The sequence below is a fragment of the Hemicordylus capensis genome, chromosome 4, assembly GCF_027244095.1.
Source record: "Hemicordylus capensis ecotype Gifberg chromosome 4, rHemCap1.1.pri, whole genome shotgun sequence".
NCBI lineage: Eukaryota > Metazoa > Chordata > Lepidosauria > Squamata > Cordylidae > Hemicordylus > Hemicordylus capensis.
The window spans coordinates 176,447,826-176,471,183 of record NC_069660.1 but is presented as its reverse complement, the minus strand read 5'-3'; the positions used below and the strand labels follow the sequence as shown (position 1 = coordinate 176,471,183).

At 42.0% G+C, this 23,358-nt stretch overlaps 1 protein-coding gene across 2 annotated transcripts in view; it reads right to left on the bottom strand.

The window, feature by feature from the left end:
• Window positions 1-1,008: 1,008 nt before the first annotated feature.
• The window catches only part of XRN2 (5'-3' exoribonuclease 2), a 106,721-nt gene continuing 84,371 nt past the window's right edge, over window positions 1,009-23,358 (bottom strand). For both annotated transcript variants that reach the window (XM_053246084.1, XM_053246085.1), the window contains 3 exons: window positions 9,681-9,750; window positions 5,289-5,433; window positions 1,009-1,565 (listed from right to left, as the gene is read on the bottom strand). In XM_053246084.1, the coding sequence (XP_053102059.1) occupies window positions 1,509-1,565; window positions 5,289-5,433; window positions 9,681-9,750 (272 nt within the window). In that variant the 3' untranslated portion in view covers window positions 1,009-1,508. The remainder of the gene's footprint in view (window positions 1,566-5,288; window positions 5,434-9,680; window positions 9,751-23,358) is intronic.

Here is a 23,358-nt window from a genome sequence, read left to right as displayed (position 1 = left end):
GTGTAGATCTGCTCTGTGTGTTTAGGATCAAGGTATAAGGTATACACAGAGCTGAGGACTCGCCAGGGCTCATCTGAAGCAACTCTGACAATGTGGCAAGTACTGTACTTTCCCCTCACACACAAGGTTAGAGAATCGAGTTAGGAACCAGGGGCTGGCTTACATGTCTGTGTTCATTTGCTCAACTATTTTACTCATGGGTCAATGTGATGTATTGCACTGAGGTGATGTCAGGTGACCATTAAAGCTCTTATTTGTGGTGCTCCGTGATGGCTCATTCAGACATGCAAGTCATTTACTGATGTTGCAGTCAAGAGATAAACATGAAAATATGCACTAGCCTCCTTTTTTTGTAACTCCCTCCTCTTTTATTTTAAATAGTAAATAAACTTGAAAGCCTTGGCAAAAATATGGTATGTACACATAGTAAATAAGTTATTGGAAATTCCTGAAATCTTATCTAAAAATTAATTAATGAAATATCCGGGGTTTGGGGGAGGGATAGATAATTCTGTTATAGGTTTTGTATAATGATAGACACCCATCACAGACTTTCCACTCCTCCTTGAACTGCTTCGCATGGGAATTTCCTGCTGCCAATTCCTTTCCCCTTTAGCAGCCTTCCTAATACAAGAACTTGTGGGAGAGTACTACACACCTAGTGGACTGACTAGATTAAAACCCCTTAGTATGTTTAGGGGGAAATGTGGAATACATATTCTAACACTATGTCACTTTAAATTAGATAAAATAGTGTTCTAAGAGAAAGAAGGCTCAAAGTCAAGGTTTTAGAAGTAAGTTAATTAAATAAGTTGCTTTCTTCACATATAAAAAATTGCTTTTAGGCAGATAGGAGCGATATTGTGTCCTGTGGACAAAACTTGCCTGTTGATAAGAGTTTTTTAAAAATTATATATTTGAACACCAATATAGGCATGGCCCAACCAAAGTTAAGCACTTCTCATTCCTGTTCAATTCTATAATAAACTGTGCAAGAAAGGCCACAAAGAAGTTGTAAAAGTTGCAACTTTTACTTGGAAAGTTCAGCAATCATGTTTTTTAAAGGACAAGTACATCACTTTAGAAGCAATACGAACAGAAAGTCTTTAAAATGTGCTTGCAGATGGCTTTCTAAGCCAACTACCACAATTACACACATAATTTCTGTGCACCCTTTCAATGCTATTATTCTTAGGGTAAACCTTTTGCTAGCTGTGAATCTAAGGAATATTCTGATGTGAAATTGAAAGGCATCTACAGTGTGATGCAATAAAACTCACACAGTCAAGACAGAACAGTACTTCTGCTTCATTGGACATTTCACACAAGCAAATATGTATTAGTTCACTTGAATTCTGCAGTATGGCTTTAAAGCAACATACGCCTTGTATCAAATCTTATCCGTGAAAATGTACACAACTTAAAAAGAAAGTTTATCATCTGAAAGCTACTCAGATGATAAATATAATAAAAAAGGACTATTTTCAATGGCGGAAGACTCCAAAAGCCTAATTCCAGTTGTATCTTCCAGAGGATGGTGGCAATGGGTAAGGTCTTCCGTATCCCTGCAAAAGCAACAAAAAAACCCAGCATTATTTTATTTGTTCTAATCCACAGGTCATTACCAAAAAGAAAAGAACATAGATGGGAAAGTAGTAGTAGAAGGAAGCAAGGAAAATAGTAAATGCAAATGGGACCACAATCCAGCCAATTCTAAATCCTCTTGATTTCAATGGGAGACTCAGAGAATCAATAGTTCAGAATTTGGCTAGATAATGACCCTGAATTGTCACAGTGCTCTGAACTAAGTGTAAACATGAAAGCTCCCCCACCCTGCTCCCACCATCCACAATGTATATGCACCCTCCACCCCAGAATGTTTCATTGTTTGGATGAACATTGGGCTAATTGTGTCCTCTCAATTTCAATAGGTATATATTGGAAGAAAAATACTCAAGCAACACACTGGGAGGGTTAAGACACAGTGCTACATTATAGTTTAGTCTTGGGCTTATGCATGAGGGAAGGAAACTTGCTGCTTCCATTCCTGATTTTAAAGCAAACTGCGATTATTCATTGTGTTTGAAACCCAGCAAATCAGTTTGTTCTAACTAATTTGTGAGCCAGCCAAAATATCAAACCAGGATATTATTGTTGTTTGTTTTAAATCCAGGAATGCAAGCAGCATTTCCTCCCATTCCATATGAAGGGGTTGGGGAGAGTACACAAACCAGAGGTTCATGCTAGTAACATGGAGATAAAGCAAGAGGGCCATTTCACACACTATGTAATGCAAACTTGAGTCTAGCACAGAGTCAACCTGCTTGATTTAGTAACTGCTATTATTTTCATGATACCTAAAAATATTATGTGTGCAGAGGCCTATATTGTGGGTGCAGAGTTATGCAGAAGGTTGGACTGAAAAAAGCTATAGGGCCTCTAGAGGTTATATTTTAGTTTGTGACTTGCTTTCCCCTCTTTTAAATACAGGGTTTTCCCTTTTAAAAATGGGTTTAAGAGTGCCAATGTACAAAACACAATAGGAATCTATAATGCAAACTCTGTAAATTAGCATTTGCTTCGTAATATATTCACAGGCAAGCTTCACACTACTAAATCAGCTGCTTGAGACTTGAAGAGTAGTTCTGTGCAGATACTAGAAAGTACTCTTAATGGCAGACATCCAATCTACATGTGCCAGTGCTAAGCTGTTCCACTAATTTTGGAGCTTATGTTCCAGACTAGTGTTATACAACTGCAGCACGCCTCATTTGTTTTAATGGGAGCTTTTGCACTATAGCACTATATAGCAATTCTGCAAATTCCTGGTTTTAGTGCAATTAGAGCAACAATGCTTGTTTACAGTGCATGTGGCTCCTTGCTCTGGATATCTGCTACTATTCAAATTCTAATTTATATTAAATTAGTGCAGCCTGGGAAAGATGTTCAGTTATTTGAACTACAAAATACAAGGAATTAATTCAAAGGATGCAAGTAGCAAGGGCACTCTGGCAAATACGTTAAGCATTTAATGAAAAGTAAGTCCTGACTTCACAATATGTTTGTTAAATAGTGCTAATATCTATGTAAAAGATTGTCAGTTGGAGGCCAGAGGACCTGACTCCACTTGGGTCCTTCCAGCTGACCCATCATCCCAGAGACAAAAGAATAGTGGCTGAAGCCACAGGACTGGTGGTACGATTGGGATGAAGAGGAGGGGACCATCCCTTCTCCCATAGGATCCTCCTGTGGAACTAATTGCTGATCAGGGATTCATGGTGAAAAACCATGCAAGATTACTGAACGATTTACAAATACAGTACAGCACAGTGACACCAGACTGTCGTAGCATGTGAACCCAAGCACGTTAGTGGACCGATATGATGTTACATGCATGTAAGGCCGCCTGGTATGCAAGGGAATACAACTCCCCTGTATTTGTGAAATATTTATGTTAATCATATGTCTAGACACAACATATCTACTGCTGTCATGTGGAGGTACATTTCAAGGAGAGGAAACACACCCAGGATACAACTATACTTTTACAATGCTGTCCAAACTTTAACTCAATAGTTTTGGAATGTGTTTTGAAAGCAAGAAAAGGGTCAAAGTATATAGCTAATTATCATCACTATTCATATACCATTTTTAATTTGCAAAGCGACTTAGACCTAACTCTGCCTCCATCCCCCTACCCTCACATATGTAGCAGCTGCAAATGACAGCCAGCAACATACCTTCAGCTATTCTGGTTACCTGAAGCAGTTACCATGATGCACTTCTTGCTCAATTATGCAAAATTTCAGCTTGTAATATTTTCAACAGCCTTGACTAATGCAGACAACAGCTTTTGGTCAGAAACTGGATATATATCCAAGTGATGCTTGCTTAAGTGTTTGGACAGCTCCCCTCCTATAACTATGGTAAGAAGCCTCCATCAAATGCTCTGGACAGCTTGTCAACAGCTTGGTGCAATTTCAATAGAGCTTTCAGAACCAGGTGTTCAAGCAGGCATCACTGAAACACTTACACTCTCATGCAATCATCCCAATAATGCACAAGTGCAGGCCTGAGGTATCAATGGATTACTTTGTTTTGGTGCTAGCAATGAAATGTCAATGGGTGGAGGGAAGGATTAGGAATGCATTTCTGTCTTTCAGATTGTATGCAGTTCTATATTTATAAAATGATTATTACAAGAGGGGAATGTGGTTACCTATCACTGGGACATGTTGGAATATCTTCCTAAAAAAACAAACCCGTATCAATCCATTTTATGGAAAAGCTGCCCAGGAACAAGTTAAAAAAAGGTGATTATACTTCTAGAATGGAAAGACAGTGGATTCCAGCAAGAGTGTTTAACATCTTCATGCTGCTATCAGCTTCTGCCAGTTCAGTGTTGTCCAGTTATTACTAAAAGAGAACTTAATACAAATGTTCGGTCTATAAATCCATTTACAAGTTAAGCTTAGTTATACCAAATATCTCAAGAAGTTCCACACCAAGTTATGTCCAATACAGGGTTCTTCATGTGTGCACGTTGCCAGTGCATATGTGATTCAGCTGGTTAGTATGCAAGAAAAGATAACATTGACTTATTCTGGCTATGGGGTTCTGATTATGTGCCATATTCCAAAGAGCAAATTGGTAGCTAGAGTTATTCAAGACTTGAAATATAAAACTCATTTAATTTTGAGCAAATCATGGCTACTAAAAGGCAGTAGAGATAAGATATCAAAATATAATCCAATTCAAGAGCAAAGCATGGCCATTAACATTTGAAGCCATCACAATGGAAGAGCAACTATACCAATCAAGGTGCCACAACCCAAGAAAACCAGCCAATCCTCACATTACAGGCAAAGGAAGAGGCTATACATAGAAGGGAAGACAAGGCAGTCTTCAGGCCCTCATCTCAGCCACAAAAATGATAGTTTCTGAAGGAACAACATGGAGGCAGCAACTATGGCCCAACAACTGCCCAAGTTAATTTTCTGGTGGTGGACAGTCCTTTGGCATTTTATGGTAGCAGATGTTTTCAGCATGGGATATGTGAAAATTCTAAACCACCATTGGAAATTCTAGATAGTTGCTATTATCCAGATAAAATGTTTAAATTATGTTGAAATCAGCAGGATGTCAACAGCTGATCATAGTTAACAAGACCCATAATCCCAACAGGCCTTAACTGCAACCAACCTTTCCTGGATTAGGGCCACTGGAAAACTGCCAAACAGTTTAGAGGATCATACCCGACTCCTAAAAAATGCATAGTGCTTTGTTACCTGTCTTCCTCGTTCTCTCCGATCATTGGGCCTTTGGGAGTAGTTCATTGGTCCACCTGGTCCTTGGTACTGATTTTGTTGGTATGGTGGTCCCTGGGAATGGGGCATGCGGTTCCAAGCAAGAAGAGGAGTGGCTCCAGAATTTCTGAGGAAAAGGCAGGCACAAGTAGAGGGTTTCTTATTTTCCAGCATGAAGGTTACAGCTTTGCAAGTAGCATTATCCAAGGAGGTATGGCATATTAAGTTTTATTTAGCATACAGCTTATTCAGGCAATGATTTAGCACCTTTTAAGTATCAGGCCAATAGTTATATTAGAACAATGTTGGTACTTTCTTAATGATGGAACCTTAAAAAAACCCAGCAAACTTGCCCTCCCCCCGTGTTGTCCTTTCACTCCCACATGTTCACTGGCAACAAATATAAGGATTTAAAGCCCTTTGTCAAATTCAGATTTTACAGACTATCTGAAAGGATCTAGTCTCTTTGGTATTGCTGGCTATCCAACCTGCTTCTCTACAGACTTGAAGTATAGATTTTTTAAGATCACATCCGCAAAACCGGACATTATCTGAAGGGTAAACAAGTACAAGAGCGAGGCTTTATTTTCTGGATGTCCAGGCTAATTCTAGGAGTCCATTCTTTCTAGTTAATTGCAGGTTGCAAATGAATTCTTACTGCAGAGTAGTTTGAATCCAGGGTAGGGGCTTTGGCTGTCCCCCTCTCCACCCAATATCCATTATTCTACTCAATATGTTAGAAGGTCTGATCAGGAAGAAACCTTTTCAAGTTCTATTGATGCACTTTTCAATTGACCACCGTGACCTAGCAACGTAAGCACTAATTGGCACGGACCAACTGACATTTGGTGTACAGTTTATATGGGAACACAAATTCAATGTCTATTAATCACCAACACCACCATTCTTGATTACTAATAAGAAAAAATGCTTTAACTGCCTTCAATTGTCTAGGTTAACACTATCAGTATAAAGCAACAGGTAAATATACATCTTACTCCATATCAGAATATTTTCAGAAAAATAACTTAAATTCTAATATGAAAAACTGCCTGGGGCAAGAGTTTGTCAGTCTTACTGATAATTCAAAATACGTCTAAAAAGCACAACATACATTTAAGCAAAATGCTTTTTCATTAACAGTACTAGATAGTGAACAGAAGCTAAGAGACATCTGGCTAACTACATAATCAGCATGATCCCCACCTAGGGAGAGTACTGCAAATCAGTCAACGTGGAGTTTACTTTGGCCAACAGGCAACAAGTGAGCAGCTGCTGCTTTGGTTTACATTTCAATCTTCAATAAAGCAAGTCAATGTGGCACAGGCCAGGTTAAGTTTACTTAAGAGTTCCTGGCAGAACTCTTGTCAGAACTAATAGGCCAGAATCCAAAGAACCATGCATTTCTTGTTCTTATGAGTCCAAGGAAGCTTTAGATTTGGCAGCAAACTTCTTTTGAAACTGATGTACGCAGAATTCCAACACACACTCAGGGCAAATAGAAAAATCTGCTGAAGGAGGAGCTCCATGTGTGGCCATTCAGCAGCTCAAGCTTCTCTCTGCCTCCCACTGATGGCTACTAAGAAGAGCTTAGGGCTCTTTTGCCCTTGGCTGCTGCTCAGTGGCAACAGCCAAATACTCCAAACAGTACACTCCACAGCCATACAGTAGCATAACTTACTATAGCAGTGGGCAGCCAGGGATTTTTTTTCCTCATTAGCTTGTGCCCTGTGGTAGACAGGGCTACAAGTATGGTTTTTGAGTTCATGAGAGCTCAAAAGATGAAATGCTTTCCTGCAACTATTCCTATAAGAACAAAACTATTACCTTGCTGGATTGCAACCAAGGTGCATCTAGTTCTGTATCCTATTACCAACAGCATCTAATACATTTTTGTAATGCACAGTGGGCTTTAGAGGGAAGGGGAGATTGTAAAAAACAACAACAAAAACATCCCTTCCTCCATTCGAGGGCGCAAACTTAGCCCGCAACTCAGCTCAGTCTGGACCTCAATTAATATTTTAATAGACCAGTATGACCAGCAGCAAGGTGGATGGACTCGATTGCGACAGCAATGAATGCACCACTGAGAGACCTTAAAGGCCAAGTTGAAAACAGATCATCCTGGAGAGAATCCATCTATGTCGTCGCCAAGAGTTGACACTGACTTGACGGCACTTAATCAAACAAATGGCGCTATCGTGCAAATAGATTTTATTTATTTTTTACATGTATATCCCACTTTTCTTTCATTATGAAACACAAGGTGGCATAGATAGTGTACCCAGGCAGATTTCAATCGGTCAGACCCAGAGTTGCTTAGCTTCAGCAAGATTGCAACAGCACTTGCCTTCAGACCATACATCTAACACATTATTGTTAAAAGTAATGTGCTGTGTACTCCTTAACACAGATAAATTCTGCAACTAATTTTCTTAGGAAAATCTTGGGAACTTCTAGAGACACGGTCTGGGAACCAGAAGAATTATTTTGTCATACAACACCCTGGCACAGGCAATCAGGCTCTATAACAAACTTCAAGATTCAGGATATCACAGTGTCCCATTAAAAAATGGGAATAATTTTCGAATGTTAACAACTAAAACCATGGGTGTATCTTCTTGATTAAAATTTGGTAGGGCTGCAAGTAAAATTGCTCCAGGGAACAAATCTAGTGCACTGGCCACCAGTTGGCCATATCTGGATAGTAATTATCACATATACACATGGTTACATTTTAAGGAACCATTGATATACACATCAAAGTAACAGAATCATCCAAGTATTGCCAACTGGTGGTCTGTAAGTCACCAGTGAGGTAGATTCTCCAAAGAAATTGTATACAGTTGCCAAGAGAGACACAAAGTCTTCCTGGTCCTGCGCTGGTATGAGAGTGTCTTAACTGGGTTAGCAAACAAAACAACAGGAAGCAAAAATGCCACATCCTTTATGTTAATAGCCTCTAGGGACTGGGGAACAGCCAGAGAAAGAGCAATAGCCCTCTACCTTTTTTTGTAAAATGTTGCGGGGATGTTAAATTTAAAAAGGAGAGGACAATATTTCTATTTGATCTATCCTTCCTTTTGGCTTTGGAGAAGTACAGCTGTAGCTAAGCCAACTAGTTGCTTTTCTTTTTGGCTAAAGGCAGGGAGAGTCAGAAAGATTTAATCTTGACATAAGGAGGCTTAGGAGGTATGAGAATCGCTGGAGTGTGCCTTATGATTTGCTTTCATTTTAGTATCAGTATGGAAGTCCATGAGAGCACATTAATCAACATTTCTGATCAGCACTAAAGAGAGTTTGCCGCAAATATTTTTCAGATTGACACAACTATATTTAGGTTTTAATACGGGTTACTATATTAATAGTGAATGGGGAAAAAAACTTGTTATGATAGTAAGATTAAGAATAGTGCCCTGTTTGTGTTATAAACACCACTGGGCATGAACATTATGTTCAATAATATGTTAGCAATTGTTCTCTTTTAGTACAGAGCAATACATACTAAGAAAACAAAATATGCTCTATTTAGCAACCATTTTACATGTGTAGATTATTTTGCACTACAGATATAATAAAATTATTCAGAGATGCACTTGCAAACTCCAGGATATCTGCCTTAAGGGCATACAGCAGCTTCAATATGAAGAAACACATATAAAAAACATCCCTTATTATCAAACCATGTCACATTCCCTCTGTTCCATGGTACTTATTGGACTGCAGATTCCTTAATCCTCCCCAGAGTCCCTCCTGCATTTAATTCAGTTCAGTCTTAAGTAGTTAAAGAAACTGTTTTCAGTGGCAACTAATAACTACTGACCTACAGTGACACTGCCCTACAATAGACTTGTCAGGTTTGAAAAAGCTGTACCAAAGAAGCTGATTAGGACTTCAAGAGGCTTGTAGCAAGAATCAATGGTTGGTCTGTACTAATGCAGTAGTTCCAGCACAGTAGTGATAAAAGTGGACCACCATTAGTTATGCCTCATTAAGCTCCACGACTCTCCTAAAAAGAAATTTGTTTAGCCTGTCCAAAACCTAATGCAGTTTTAAGCTCTCTGTCTTGAAATTCATAGTGCCTCAAAAGCTTCAGTGAGAGAGAGAGAGGCCAAAGAACCAAGAATACTACGCCAGAAGCATCAACGGCAAAGTTAATTTTGAAGTTTCTGATTAATAATGGAAAAGTTGTTCCCTTAAACAAACCAAAAACAAAACCACTCACACCTTTAGGAATATAAACAATGCATTTTTGTAAGAAAAATATGCTGTATGATTTGGATTGTGAATTGGAATGCCACATATATAGCTGGGAGGAGGAGGTGAGGACAATTTTAAAAGATACGTCTTTGCAAAAATATTAATTTGCTGTACCTGTCAAACCTTTGTGGTGGCTGTTGAAACAGTGGCGTAGGACCTTGCCAGGAGTCTTGAGGCCGAATATCTATAAAAGTTAAAAACAAAAAAGCAATACACTCAAGTTAAATAAAAATAGGTGCACGCGCGCGCACACACACACACACAAAATTCAAGAACTACCAAACAAATATACAAACAAAAACCCTAAATGTAGTATTTAGCAAACATTTGGGGAAAATGTGAAAAGCAAACTCTGCTATCCCTCATGCAATGGGTAAGATTAGCTTAGTTTTGCAACAGAGAAATAGCAGCAGAGAGAGCAGAATATGACTCCTTATTGCTATAATTGTATTCTGAATAATCAAATGCCTTTTAACTGATCAATTAAATTCCAACACAACAGCATATTATCAAAACCTCAGGTGTCCCTTTTGAGAGACTAAAATGGGAAACAACTTGCAATTGAAATAAACAAACCCCACTACTCATTATGAAATAATACTGATATCCGTTCCTTCTCTTTCACTATCTCATTGTAATACCTCAAACAACAAATAAACCCTCAACACACACACACAAAACAATACAGAGGTCCTTTACCACAGCCCCATTGGTTAACATATGCTCCACGTGAAACAATCAACTGAAGCATTAGTTGTAGTTCTCCACTATCCCACCGAAGTAGAAGGAGGCCTTGGACTTATGCTGGGTTCAGTAAAGGGCAAGACTAGTGAAGTTTTAACATGATGTTTGGGGCAGAAGAGGAAATTTGTTTTGTTACTCATGTTGAATCTTCTGAAAGGGGTGGACTACAAATCTAAATAAATATACAGGTTTATTATAACAGATATTAAAAACCTAGACAGTTTCAGGATAAAGAGATATCCTGGCTGGGGGATGGATGGATGGATATATATATGAGAGAGCGAGAGCAAGAGCGAGAGCGACAGACAGACACTGTGGCCGAGGACACAAGGCATTGCAGCCATCTGATACTACTGAAAGACCACCTACGTAAGTTGTTTTTTAGTACCAAAGAACACCACACTACAAAGATGTACAAGCCATGCAATTAAATGGTTGCTGTTCTTCTAAATAAATGGACCAGTAAACAGAATGAAAAGAAACATCTAATCAATAGCTCCCTGGCCAGTTCAAAACACTTAAACCATGTATCAATAAAAGGCTTCAGTTTCAGTGACATCTTTGATTAACTTCAATGGTGTTTAAGTGCAACCTAATTATAACAGCTGTTTTCAGGAGTTGTCTAATGGACATACTATGATAGGATAGTAATGCCCCTGTAAAATTGTTAATATTCAAGGACACCAGGATCTAACAATTTACTGGAATGCTACAATGCCTTTGTCAATAGAGGCATTAAAAAAATATGGAATGCCTAGAAGGAAACCTGAGCCCCTCTCAATGTACTAGCAGAGTGGATGGCTTATATTTTAATAGTCTGACCTGAACAGAAACCTTTTGTGTTGGCACTTGAGTTCTCTCAACTATATATAGTGCATGCATGTCTGATTGACACCAACAAAACTTTGCTGGTGGAAATTCAGCTCAATTTTCAACACTTTGATAAATTATACTGACACAGTAGTACCAGTATAGTTAAGATGTGGAGTTATTTCAACATTCTACCATTTTAAGCCCTAAACATTCTACTGGTCATAATATCTAATATGCAGACATCAGCTAGGTGACAAGAGACATCACCCCTCCAAATTTGGTGCAGATCTGTCTACTCACAAGGATGCAGTCAACTTGTGAGTGAAGGTGAGATTTTACTGGAGAGTACCAGTGCATCCCTACTCATAAGCAGACAACCTTACACATTAACAAACCCTATTTACCGACAAGTGTGGGGTCTTAAGGCTCATAAGAATGGTCTATTTACAACCAAGGATGCAAGGTTTTCTCAGGAGTATTGTGATAAAATGTTGTATATGGCGAGTCAATACATAGAGCTGTTAACTCACTAACTGGGTTTGCACTGTAGTTATGGCTACCAGAAAAGTAGTTTTCAATGCAAGTAATTTCAAAGAAATGTAAGCCACTGGCTCAAAAGGTGGTGCAGTCAGAGTCAGAATAACCAATGAAAGGCTCCATTGTTCAATTGGTTGTCTAACTGGAGAATATAAATTATTCAACACCTTAAGAAATCCTTTGCAATCCTGATGAGAAAATGCAGTTCTGCCATCCTATCCCTAATGTTTTGAGGATATGGCTGCCAAGTGGACCTTCAGGGAAGCATTAACCAAACCACCACTTTTTAAACGTGTCAGATATAAAAGTATAATAGTCGCATCCTTGGGAGTAAAACCCTGTACACCTGCATACGACTTAATATCTTCCAACTGTAAGCATAATTATGCCTAGTGGAGACTTTCCCTTCATTTAAAAGTATTCTATCAAGAAGCTGACTCCCCAAGTTGTCAGCTTTAGAGTCCTTCGACTGAGATATAGAATTTGACCCCCATCTTGGGACAGTAGATCTGGACATTGAGGCACCCACCAGTAACTACATGCTGACTGTTGGAGCAGAAATGGAAACCACATCATCAAGGGGTCAACAAGAATGTAGCACACATTCTCTTGGCGAACTCTGGTCACCATTCTGCCCAGCAGAGGCTAAGGAAGAAACATGTAAAGTAGTCCATTCCACCAACTCTACTGGAATGCATCCCCTACTGAATGTTTTCCCAGACCTGCTCTGGAGCAATATTTTTTGTTCTGTTCTGTTGCAAACTGATCCAGTGTTGGATTCTCCCAGCAGTTGAATACTTTTGTTATGTATTTCTGATGAATCTCCCATTTGTGGTGCTTCCATTGCTGACCTGCTTAAATTGTCTGCCAAAGTATTTTCAGTCCCTTTTATGTGCAGAGCAATCAGGCAAATCTGCTGAACTTTACACCAATTCCACAATTGTACACTGAGGGTGTAGAATGATTGCAAGACCGTATCTCTCTGTCTGTTCATGTAGGCAATGGCAGCTGTATTGTCTAGTTCTATCTGTACCACCCTCCCTTGTAGTAAGGGAAGGAAATATGTTAAGGTTTGGAACACTGCTAATAGTTCCAGAAAATTTATGTGAAACTTTGTCATCTCCCCCATATTCCCTGCATTTGGCAACCCCCATAGTGCGCCTCTGCAGACTGTGCAGCCTTTGTAATGTCTGGGAACATAGGTAGAGCAACCAGTTGTGCAGAGTGAGAAGCTGCCATAAAGTCATAGACAGGTTCTTTAATTTCTGAGGTCTGCTTTTTAACTCCAGACCCCAAACGTCAGCCATCTCAGACACCTACACATGATATACCTTCAACTCCTCAGTGGGGGAAATGGAAGGTCTACACTGTACATTTTCATCCAGAGATGGGTCAGGTCAGAAGGATGTTCTGTTGCTGCAGATTCACCAACCAAATCAGAGGAAGACATATAATCTTCCCCAGAGGAGAGTATATCCTCCTCTTGAATTTCCTGAGCAGATGTCGCTGAAACACATGTACCCTTCACATGAATGGTCTTCCCAGAGACCACCACCACGTCCTTAGCAGGTGTAGCTTCAGCCTGTAAAACAGCTGTTGATGTAGGCAGATAATGTAATGAAGAAGGACCTGCAACCACAGTAGGGATTTTAAACAAGGCGTCTGCTTTCTGCCCCTGAAGTGCAGGTGGAGCCATTCCTTGCGTTGCCTGAAGCTGGTCACTCCTGTCACCTCTAATTCTCTCCAAGGAAACAGACCTTTGTGCCTTCCACAGACAGTAGTCATCATAGTCATATAGTAAGCCTGGATACATAACAGGGTGGATTTGATTTAAATCAAACTGATTTAAATCACGATTTAAATCACTAGCAGGGTGGATAAAAATAAAAAAAAATCCAATTTAAATCAAAAATCCGATTTAAATTAAAAAAAATCCATTTTTTAAAATTTAAATTGGATTTTTAAAAATTTTTATCCACCCTGCTAGTGATTTAAATCATGATTTAAATCGTGATTTAAATCATGATTTAAATCAGTTTGATTTAAATCAAATCCACCCTGATACATAATGCAGTGATTCTTGAACCCTAGTTGGTTTTCTACAGCAGATGTGGTGGTGAGAAGAGTCCAGTGATGCAGGTGAACTCCAATAACTGGAGCAGCTGCAGTGGTGTGAGCAGTGAATAAAAGCTTGTGTGCATAATCCGATACAGAGGCATGACCCAAATGCTGTAAGCCACCCCAAGCAATAGTGTACTGGAGGACAGGGTATAAATATTTTAAATAAATAATAAATACTGAATGCTTCTTGGGGAGTAATACTTAGCTGGAGACACAGGAGGAGTCTTTGGAATGAGAACAACATTCTCCTCAACATCATCGTCCACATCTAGTCCTTGACTTTAAAATCCTCTAAATGTCAAAGCTGATGGAGCGCTTTCAGTGGAGTCTAACAGAGAATGCAAGGAATGGGTAATTGCCTGATTTAGATGTCCTCCCCTGTTAGAATTTCTTCCTTGACACTGATGCTTAACAAAGTGAAGGACGACCTTGTGAACAAGACTGTTCCCATCAATATTGACGGATCCAGCAATGGAGACAAATGTCTTGATGCAGTCATTGTCGACGCTGACACTGGGTTCGAAGTTTGGGCCTTGACACCAAGGTTGATGCTGACGACTGCTTCGATATCTACATAAAAGGTACAAGGTGATGTCGATATCGACGTCCATGTGGACTCTGATGCTGGGGCATCCATTGACTTGTGGGGTCTTCGCTGCTTTGACAGTGACTCCGAAAGCATCTGAGTATCTTTTCTTTTTTTAATGTTTCCTATGGTGACTCCCAGAGGCAGAACCTTTCAAGACCTCTGCTGGGTATTTCAATACCTGCTCCTCTGATGTTGATCTTGAAGCTAAGGTAGACCTCAGCAGTTCAGTCATCAACATCTGGAGTCAAAGTGCCTGTTTTTAAAAGTCTGACGAGAGAAGGATGTGCAAATTCTGCAGGTCATTATTATTATGATCCTCACCTAAACAGAACAAACAGGAGTCATGCTGATCCATCGAGAGCAGCTTTCCCCCACAATCCTTCCACTTCTTAAAAGTTTTGCTAAGGTCCACTGAGAAACCAGAAACCAAAAACAAGCTGCATCAAACCAGGAAAACAGTACAGATCTGTCAACAAAAACCAGTCCCTTTAGCAATAAAAGTCAAACAGCCCAGTAAATCAAACACACTTAATTTCTCTCTCTCACCAAATCCAACCGAGGAGCCCTAGCTGCTGAGGTGAATACTTTGGTGGTTGGAAAGGAACTAAAGCAAGGGTGCAGAAACCGCTGGGAAAAAGGTAACGCTGAGGGGAGGTCACGCATGAGCGTTGCAAGTAGCTTGCATATTCCACCTACGAAGACCTGTGCAGGTGCAGAACCCAGGCTTATGAATATCTTACAGATCACACAACAGATCTTAAGCTTCCTTACACACTAATGTGATAAGACAGACGTCACCAGAACCAATGAAATTAAGAAGATACAAAGCCTTGTGAGTTTTTACTGTAGGAAGCACTATGCTGATGATTTAATAATCAGGAATTCAAAGTTGGAGTCACAAAAAGGCCTTCATTTAGGAGAGAATGAATGATTTACAAGCCACAAATCTCTTAATCATAAACCAAACCGTTATTAAAGGGGCACAGCAGCCTTTCCTATACAAAACCAATTTGCATCTCTTTACTGAAACTAGCAAAAAGCCCATAAAAACCACATGGGCAAAGAAATGTAAAGTGATTGGCAGGATGCTGGGTTTTTCTGGGGGGAGAGAGAGGAGAAAGCCTCTCTCTCCTTCCATTCTATCCTCTGTTGGACCTATCTCATGCACACAAAGAGGATCAATGGGCTTTTATAGAGACACAAACTGGAAGAAAAAGATAAGTTATTTTAATTTGCTGCCCATTTGTTATGTTTGTCAGAATCCTCTGTTTGTATGACAAATCTTCATTTTTTCAGCTACACTATGTATGTATGGCGAGAGAATATGAGAGAATGTATCTTCAGGGAAAGCTGGGATTTGTTTTACTTTTGATGAACATCAGCAGCCTATGCAAAACTACAGGCTTCCCCCCACTGAATTTAGTGTTTCTAGGCCAGTAACTTTTGTTCATGCCTTTTTCTGAGAAGATTTCTTGTAAAATAATGTGGGGAAAGAGTGCTAAATAAAAATAAACAATAGGTCAAAATATGCACTGTGACTGTAACACCTTTTCATACAGTTATAGATTGATGATGGGCTCAAGCACCACTGAGCTGGACACACCCCAATAATTCAAGCTGTTGTCGAGAAGTCTATATGGGATACATACACAGCTTTGATTATCACAAGCAGCCAGAGCTCATCTAAACAATAATGGAATGAGTTCAACTTTTTACCATTTGTTATTTATGGCTCTGTAAAAAAAAAAAATGGGTAGAAGCGATGGGGAATAAAAATGAGACAGGCCCTTCAAAAAGGTACAGACCATGATAGGAAGGAGAGAAGGGACAGTTAATGTTGCATTGGTCTTGAAAATGTAAGCAATTCCTAGAACAATGCAATGATTTAAGCTGTCCTCTCCACGAGCAACTCAAGTGACAACTTATGTAATCAGCATGGCAATCAAAGCCAAGACTTCATGTTTACTGATTGAAAAAAAAATGTTTTTTTGATTAGTGGAAAGCCAGCTAATTGACAAGTTTACTGACGGAAATGAAAGTAATAAGATCGGACACTTTGAACTGTGGAAACCAAGCCAGGCATTCACATAGTACTACCAGACTCCACTTGACTCTCACAAGCTATCAGCATACAATTATTCATCAGCTGAAAATTGGCACATCAATGTCAAATCAGGGAACACCACTAACCCCTTCAGCTAGCTCCAAGAGAGCTTAGATTGGATTTACTGTATTACCATGCTATACTCTAATTTTGATTCACTCATAAAAAGATGTCCTAGAAAATTAACACACAACAGAACCCTGGTTTACTAAGTCCACATGTTAAATTTCACCATATTCCAAGAACATTAAGAAAACAGAAGAGAAGTGGAATTGAATCATTTCACCAGACAGATTTTTAATCAGATTCTTGTAATAGATCAGTATAGTAAAACATGCCTGGAACTTGATTTATCCTAATTAGAAAAACAAAGCAAACACAAATAAATGCACAAGGAAGCTGATTAGGGCCAAACTAAACAAGCAGCTAGTCACATTAATAAGAGGCATGCTTAAGAAAGACCCCAAAGTGGTTAACAATAACAGCAACATTAAAAGCAAATTAAAGCAACTACAGATAAGCAGGAGTCTCCCAACTTGACAGAATACAGAAAAGTGTGATGAAACAAAAACAAACAAAAACTACTGAAAGGGATAGACAGTGTGGAATGCCATCCCTAAGAAAGGAACATTAGCTTATCATGAAGGGTTCTTTTTCCTTGTGACTGGAGCTCATCAGATAGGGCGGTGTACTGAGCATGCTCAAGACAGGACTGGATCACGTGAGAAAGATTTCCTGCCACTGGAGGCATCATAGTCCCAGTTCCCGGACTGATGCAAGAGCATGGTATTTTGTAGAAAGAGCTGAGTGGCCTAAGTACTGGTAAAAGCGAAAAACTGGAAAACACAAGAGGCATAAGGTAAGCAGAAATAGATAACTGTTAAGGGATGGCGAGAGGAAGGGAGATTACGTCTGCTGATCCCTGGAAGCTGGCACCACCCAAGAAAACACAGTAAACCCTCCAGTGAAAAGCAAACAAGTTGAACTACATACATCTGGGTGGGCCTGATGAGCTCCAGTCACAGGGGAAAAGAACTCTTCATGGTATACCAATGTTCCTTTTCCTCCTGTGCTGGAGCTCATCAGATAGGGACATGCCCAAGCTGCAACTAACAATGGGTGGGAAGGATGTAGTTAAACTACTTGTTGCAGAACCCTATGGCTGAAGGCTGTGTGAGGGACAAGGAAGATATTTTATAATGACATATGAAGGGAGTAATAGACGACCAAGTGGCCACCTTGAAAATGTCTACAAGTGGAGTATGAGCCGTGAACGCCACAGTGGTGTCCGCACTTAGAGTAGGAGATTTAGAGATCTGTATGTCTAGGGAATACAGGCCTTAATCCATCTGGAGAGGGTAACCACAGATACTTTGTTTCCCAGGGAAGAAGGATGAAAGGACACGAACAGGGAGTCAGACTTGTGAAAATCCTTAGTGCGTCTGATGTAGATGTGCAAGGCATGGCAGATGTCGAACTTATGCCAAATCCATTCTTTGTGATGGGATGGAGATGGGCAGGTGGCAGCACTAGGTCTTGTGACTGGTGGGAAGCGGAAGTGACTTCAGGAAGGAAAGCTGAAGGCTGATCGAATTTAAGTACCACTGAGTCGGGCTAGAAGAGAGCCAGAATGGTGTAGTGGTTAGAGTGCTGGACTATGACTGGGGAGACCCAAGTTCAAATACCCATTCAGTCAAATACTTGCTAGGTGACTCTGGGCCAGTCACTTCTCTCTCAACCTAACCTACTTCACAAGAGTTGTTGTGAGGAGGAACTTATGTATATTATACTCTGGGCTCCTTGGAGGAAGAGCGGGATTTAAAATGTGTAAAAAAAGGGGGGAAAGGCACAGTTCCTTTCTGACTGAAAGTGCGCTTAATTCAGAAACCCTGAATGTTGAGGTAATGGCAATGAGGAAAATGACTTTGTAGTAGAAAATCTTGAGACACACTGAAGAGAGAGGTTCGAAGGGAGGCTGTTTGAGTGCATTTAGTACTTTGTTGAGGTTCCAGGAAGGGAAGTGCTGGACCGGTGGTGGAGTGAGGTTTGAGGCGCCTCTGAGGAATCTAGAGATGTGCTGATGTAGGGTATATGCCCATTTGGACCTGTTGTTGAGATGTCCAAGACTGAGGCCAGGAAAGAGGCCTGGCATTTAAGGGTATTCGGTCATACACCAAGGTCCAGGCCAAACTGGAGGAAAGCGAGGACCTGGGGAACTCCAACCTGTAAAGGGTCTTGGAATCTGGTGTGGGACCACTTGGAGAAGGCGGTCCAAGTAGGCTGATATATCCTGATGGTAGAAGGTCTCCAGGAGGCCAGGATAGTGTCCTGTATGTTCTTGGAGTAGTTTCGTGCACTCAACCTCCATGTGTAGAGCTGTAGCCATCCTGGTTCTGGATGGAGGAGTGGTCTCTGTGGAGAGGAAGTTGGCAGGGAGGAAGGACTGAGAGGTTGATCAGTTGTGAGAACCAAAGGTGGTGTGGCCAATGGGGAGCTACCATGATCAGATCTGTTATTTATGAGTAACTTCGAGAGAACCTTAGAGATGATGGCCACAGGTGGAAAGGTGTAAAGTGCATAGAGTTTTTGGCCACGGGGCTGTAAGCGCATCCATGGCTTCTGCTCAATGGGACTGGAACCTGGTGAAGTATCTGGGAAGGTGGTGACTTGCTTCCGATGCAAAGAGATCCACTTGGGGGTCTCCGAGCCCTTGTATGATCTGATGGAATACTACCAGGTGGATCACCCACTCGGCTGGATCTACTGTCTGGCGGCTGAGCCAGTTTGACTGCGAGTTGTTTACTCCGCAGAGGTGTTCTGCAAACAAGGCGGCCAGATTTGTCTCTGCCCATTAGGAGAAGAGGTCGGCTTCTGCCATCAGGGCTTTGGACCTCATGCCACTCTGGTGGTTTATGCGGGCTTTGTTGGTCACGTTGTTTATACAAAAAAGGACGTGTCTCCAGTGAAGAAGATATTGCAAGAGAATGAGAGCGAGCCTGGAGCGAAACTGGAGTTCTAGCCAGTTTATGTTTTCTCGAGCGTCTGCCGGTGACCAGCAACATTGTGTTACCTGGCCGAGGCAGTGAGCCCCACAACCCACTAGGCTGGCATATGTGGTGACCATGATCTTTGGCGGATCAGAAAGTGGAAGGCTCACTTCCTTTGAGGAGAGCTGGGGAAAACCATCACCTTAAAGATTTCCTGACCCTGGGGGGAAGGGGGATCTTTTTGTGGGTGCAAGTCATGATCAGGACCTAGTGTGGGAGCAGCAACCATTGAAGGGGGCGGGAATGCCACCTGGACCACGGGGTGCATTCCATGCACATTATCATTGACCTGAAGATCTGAGAAAGAAGCATGAGATCCGCTGAGGGATGGTGAAGGAGGGCGGATCTGGGATTTGATCTTGTTTCTGTGTTCCAGAAGAAGGGAGATGGAATCCTTTGCAGTGTTCAAGAACACTCCTAGGTGTTGACTACAAAGTCGTGGTCCCACAAACACTGAAGAGTGAGATGGATGTCCTTCTGGGCTTGCTGTAAGGAAGATGCCTTGATCAGCAGATCACCCAAGTAAAAGTGGATGTGCACCCCATTTAAGTGGGCTATGATGGCTACGATCACCTTCATGAAAACCCTGGGGGCCAAGGTGAGGCCAAAGGGCAGTGCCCTGTACTAGTAATGGAGGCCATTGTAAGAAAACCTCAGGAACTTCCTGTGACGTGGCAGGATGGGAACATAAAGGTAGGCCTCTGAGAAGTCCACCGAAGCCAGGAAGTCATTCGGGTGGATTGCCTCCTTGGTGGTATGCGGAGATTCCATCCTGAATTTTATCTTCCTGATGAAGCAGTTCAGTTGTTTGAGGTCCAATATCACACTCCAAGGGCCGTCTTTCCTTGGAATGAGAAATAAGAGCGAGCAGATGCCTAGACATGATTGCATCGAGGGTACTTGCTCTATTGCTTTTATTCGAAGAAGATGATGAGTGGCCTTGATCATCCGAAGGTGTTTGGCCAGGTTCTTGGAACTGGGGGAGACCAGGAAATGGTGGGGTGGGGTGGAGAGAAGGTCCAGAGAGTATCCTTTGGAGACAGTATTGAGTAACCATGTGTGTGGTAGACATCCAGGTGGGGGCGAAGTCAAGCAGCCTTGCACCTACGGGAACAAAGTCATTGCTTTTGTGATGGAGGTGCAATGTTGAAGGGACGAGTCCCCTGGGTTCTGGGGGAGCCTTGATAGTGTGGACGCCATTGTGGTCTCTCGAAACCTCGGAAGTTGGAGGGGCGTTGGTCTCTGGGCTGAGTATTGCAGTTGCTGGAGAACTGCCTGTTGGAGTGAAAGAATTGACCCTGAGAGCGAAAGGGTTTGCAGAATTCTTTCTTTGTAGAGGGTATCACTTTTTTCTTTTCTTTCATTTCCACCTGTATGAGATCTAGGGTCAGCCCCAAAAGGTTTGTGCCTGCAAAGGGAGAAGAAGTGAGGGCGAGCTTGGGCTTAGGGTTCATGTGCCAACTCTTCAACCAGAGGGATCTCTGGACCATGACCACTGTCCCCATGTATCTGGATGCCTGTTGGATGCAATCCAGGCTGGGGTCAGCCATAAAGGCTGCAGCCTTTGCCATCTTGTTGATACCCTGGTGAAGCTTGATGTTTCCAGGTGGCACTAAAGTGACTAGTTCTTTAGCCCAGAGGACTGAGGTGTGGGCAAATATGGAGTTTGCCGTGGCTTAACTGTGGCCGAGGCTTCATGGGCCTACCTTAGGAGTAAATCATTCTTTCTGACTTCTGCATCTTCAGTTTGATCTTGCCCCTCCATGTTCAGGAGAGAGCCAGAGACCATTTGCACTACTGGTATATATACTTTGGGGACTGTGATCAGGGAGGAGACCTCTTGTGGAAGGGTACAGTGCTTTTTAGGCAGGTAACCCACTGGTTTAGAAGAAGCCGGTATCTGCCATTCTTCAGTCATGACCTTACCAAAAAAGGAAGGAAAGGGAACAGTGAAAGAGGAAGAGAAAACATTTTGGTCCAAAAGTTAAATAGTATCTGTCGCCTCAGCGGGGGCAATGTCATTGATAGCCCTTTTAGCTTTGGAGAGAAGGGCTTTGAAATCAGCTGTAGAAAACAGTCTGAAGGAAATAGAAAGTTGTGGGTACCATCTCTTTCTCAGAAAACTCTCCCTCTTCCATATCTGGCCCAATTGTGTCATGAGGATCACCAGAACCAGAGTGAGAGGATTCAGGGTCAGAGGCTGGTTGAGTTAGGCCTGTAGGGGAATGAGGCAGTATGGGAGGGAGAGTAGGACGATCTATTAGGTAAAATGGGAAGGGGATAGTTGGTGGAAGGGTAGGAGAAAGGAAAGGTACAGGAATGGGGGGGGGAGGGCAAAGCAGGTGCCAGGGGAGGCAGATGAGCGGCATCCCCCAGTGCCCATGTTGATCCTGCGGGCTTACCTGTAGCAGCAAAGTTGGGGCCCGGCGTGGTGGAAGAGGGGGAGCAGGCTCCTTGGGTGACATGCATTCCTTCCTAAAGAGGTCTTTAAGCCATGTGGTAAAGTCCGAGGCAAAGGGTGGGGGGGTGGCCCTTGGGGAATGAGGGATCACCAATCAGTGGCGGGTGCTCTGTTGGGACCGGGGCCGATTCCTGAGGCTGTCTGGCAGGCGGGACGCTGCCTGGTGTTAATGGCGGCTGTAAGGGCCTGGCTGGCAATTGGCTCAGCAGGCAGAGGCGAGTCTGTTGGCAGTGTTGAGGGAGCCAGCCGGCTCTCCCTCAATCACTGCACCCAAAGGCAGGACTACTGGGGATGCCAGTGGATTGCCTGAAGGGCACTGGTCTCACTTGCTCTCCTTCAGTGAAACGTGGGCTGGTTTAGAGCGTTTACAGAGTGCTTTGATTAGCAGCCACTCACTTAGCCGAACGGAGCTCCCTTTCCTCTCTGGAGACTTTTTCACTTTGGCTTGGGAAATAGACAGCTCCTTGCAATGTCTAGTCTTCTTTTTAGTCTTTGTAGGAAAAGAGTTTGCCAGAGAAGAGTCCGCAGCAGCAGCTGGCAAAATGGCGGGGGGAGCGATTGGGCATACAGAAGAAGCTGATTTTGCCAGCACTGGGGAAGCAGTAATGCTCAGATCCGAAGGCTGGTCTTTTGGAAATTTTGAGGATCCTCACAGAGAGATCCTCAGCATGGGTTAATTCCATCACATTGAACAGATGGAGAAATAAGGGAAAAAGAACTAAGGAGCCAATCAGCAAAGTAAAAAGAAATTTGTGGAGTGTTTAGGATAGTAATCTAGATCAGCCTTCTTGTCACCATCCAAGAATTGGGGGGGGGGGGGGAGCTGGAGGAGAAGAGATGAGAAGGAATGGAAAGAATCTAGGCCAAAAACTGCTAAACTCTTTCTCAGCCCTGTGTGCTCAAGTAAGACAGGACTAGAATTGTGACTATGGTGCCTCCGGCGGCAGGAAATCTTTGTCACGTGATCCAGTCCTTGTCTCGAGCATGCTCAGTACACAACCCTATCTGATGAGCTCCAGCACAGGGGGAAAATTCATAGTCTAGGTGCAATCATGGAGAAGGTGTTGTCCTGCACACTTGCCAACCAAACTTGTCGGCACACAGATCCCTCCCAAATCCCACTCCCAAGCTCCTATTTACAGGAAATGGCTGCTTCAGGGGTGATTTTCAACAGAAAAAGGATATGATGGGAAAGGATTTCCTCCTCCTCCTGTGGTCCCAATCAGAATTGCCCACTCCCATGACTGTTTTTAGTAAGTTAAGAGGCACTTCTAGTTTTAAGCATGTCTCTTATTAACACAATAAGCTGCTAACTGGCCTTGATTCTTATGAACTTCATCCTTCTAAGTTTACCAGTGGTTTTCAAACTGTTATAT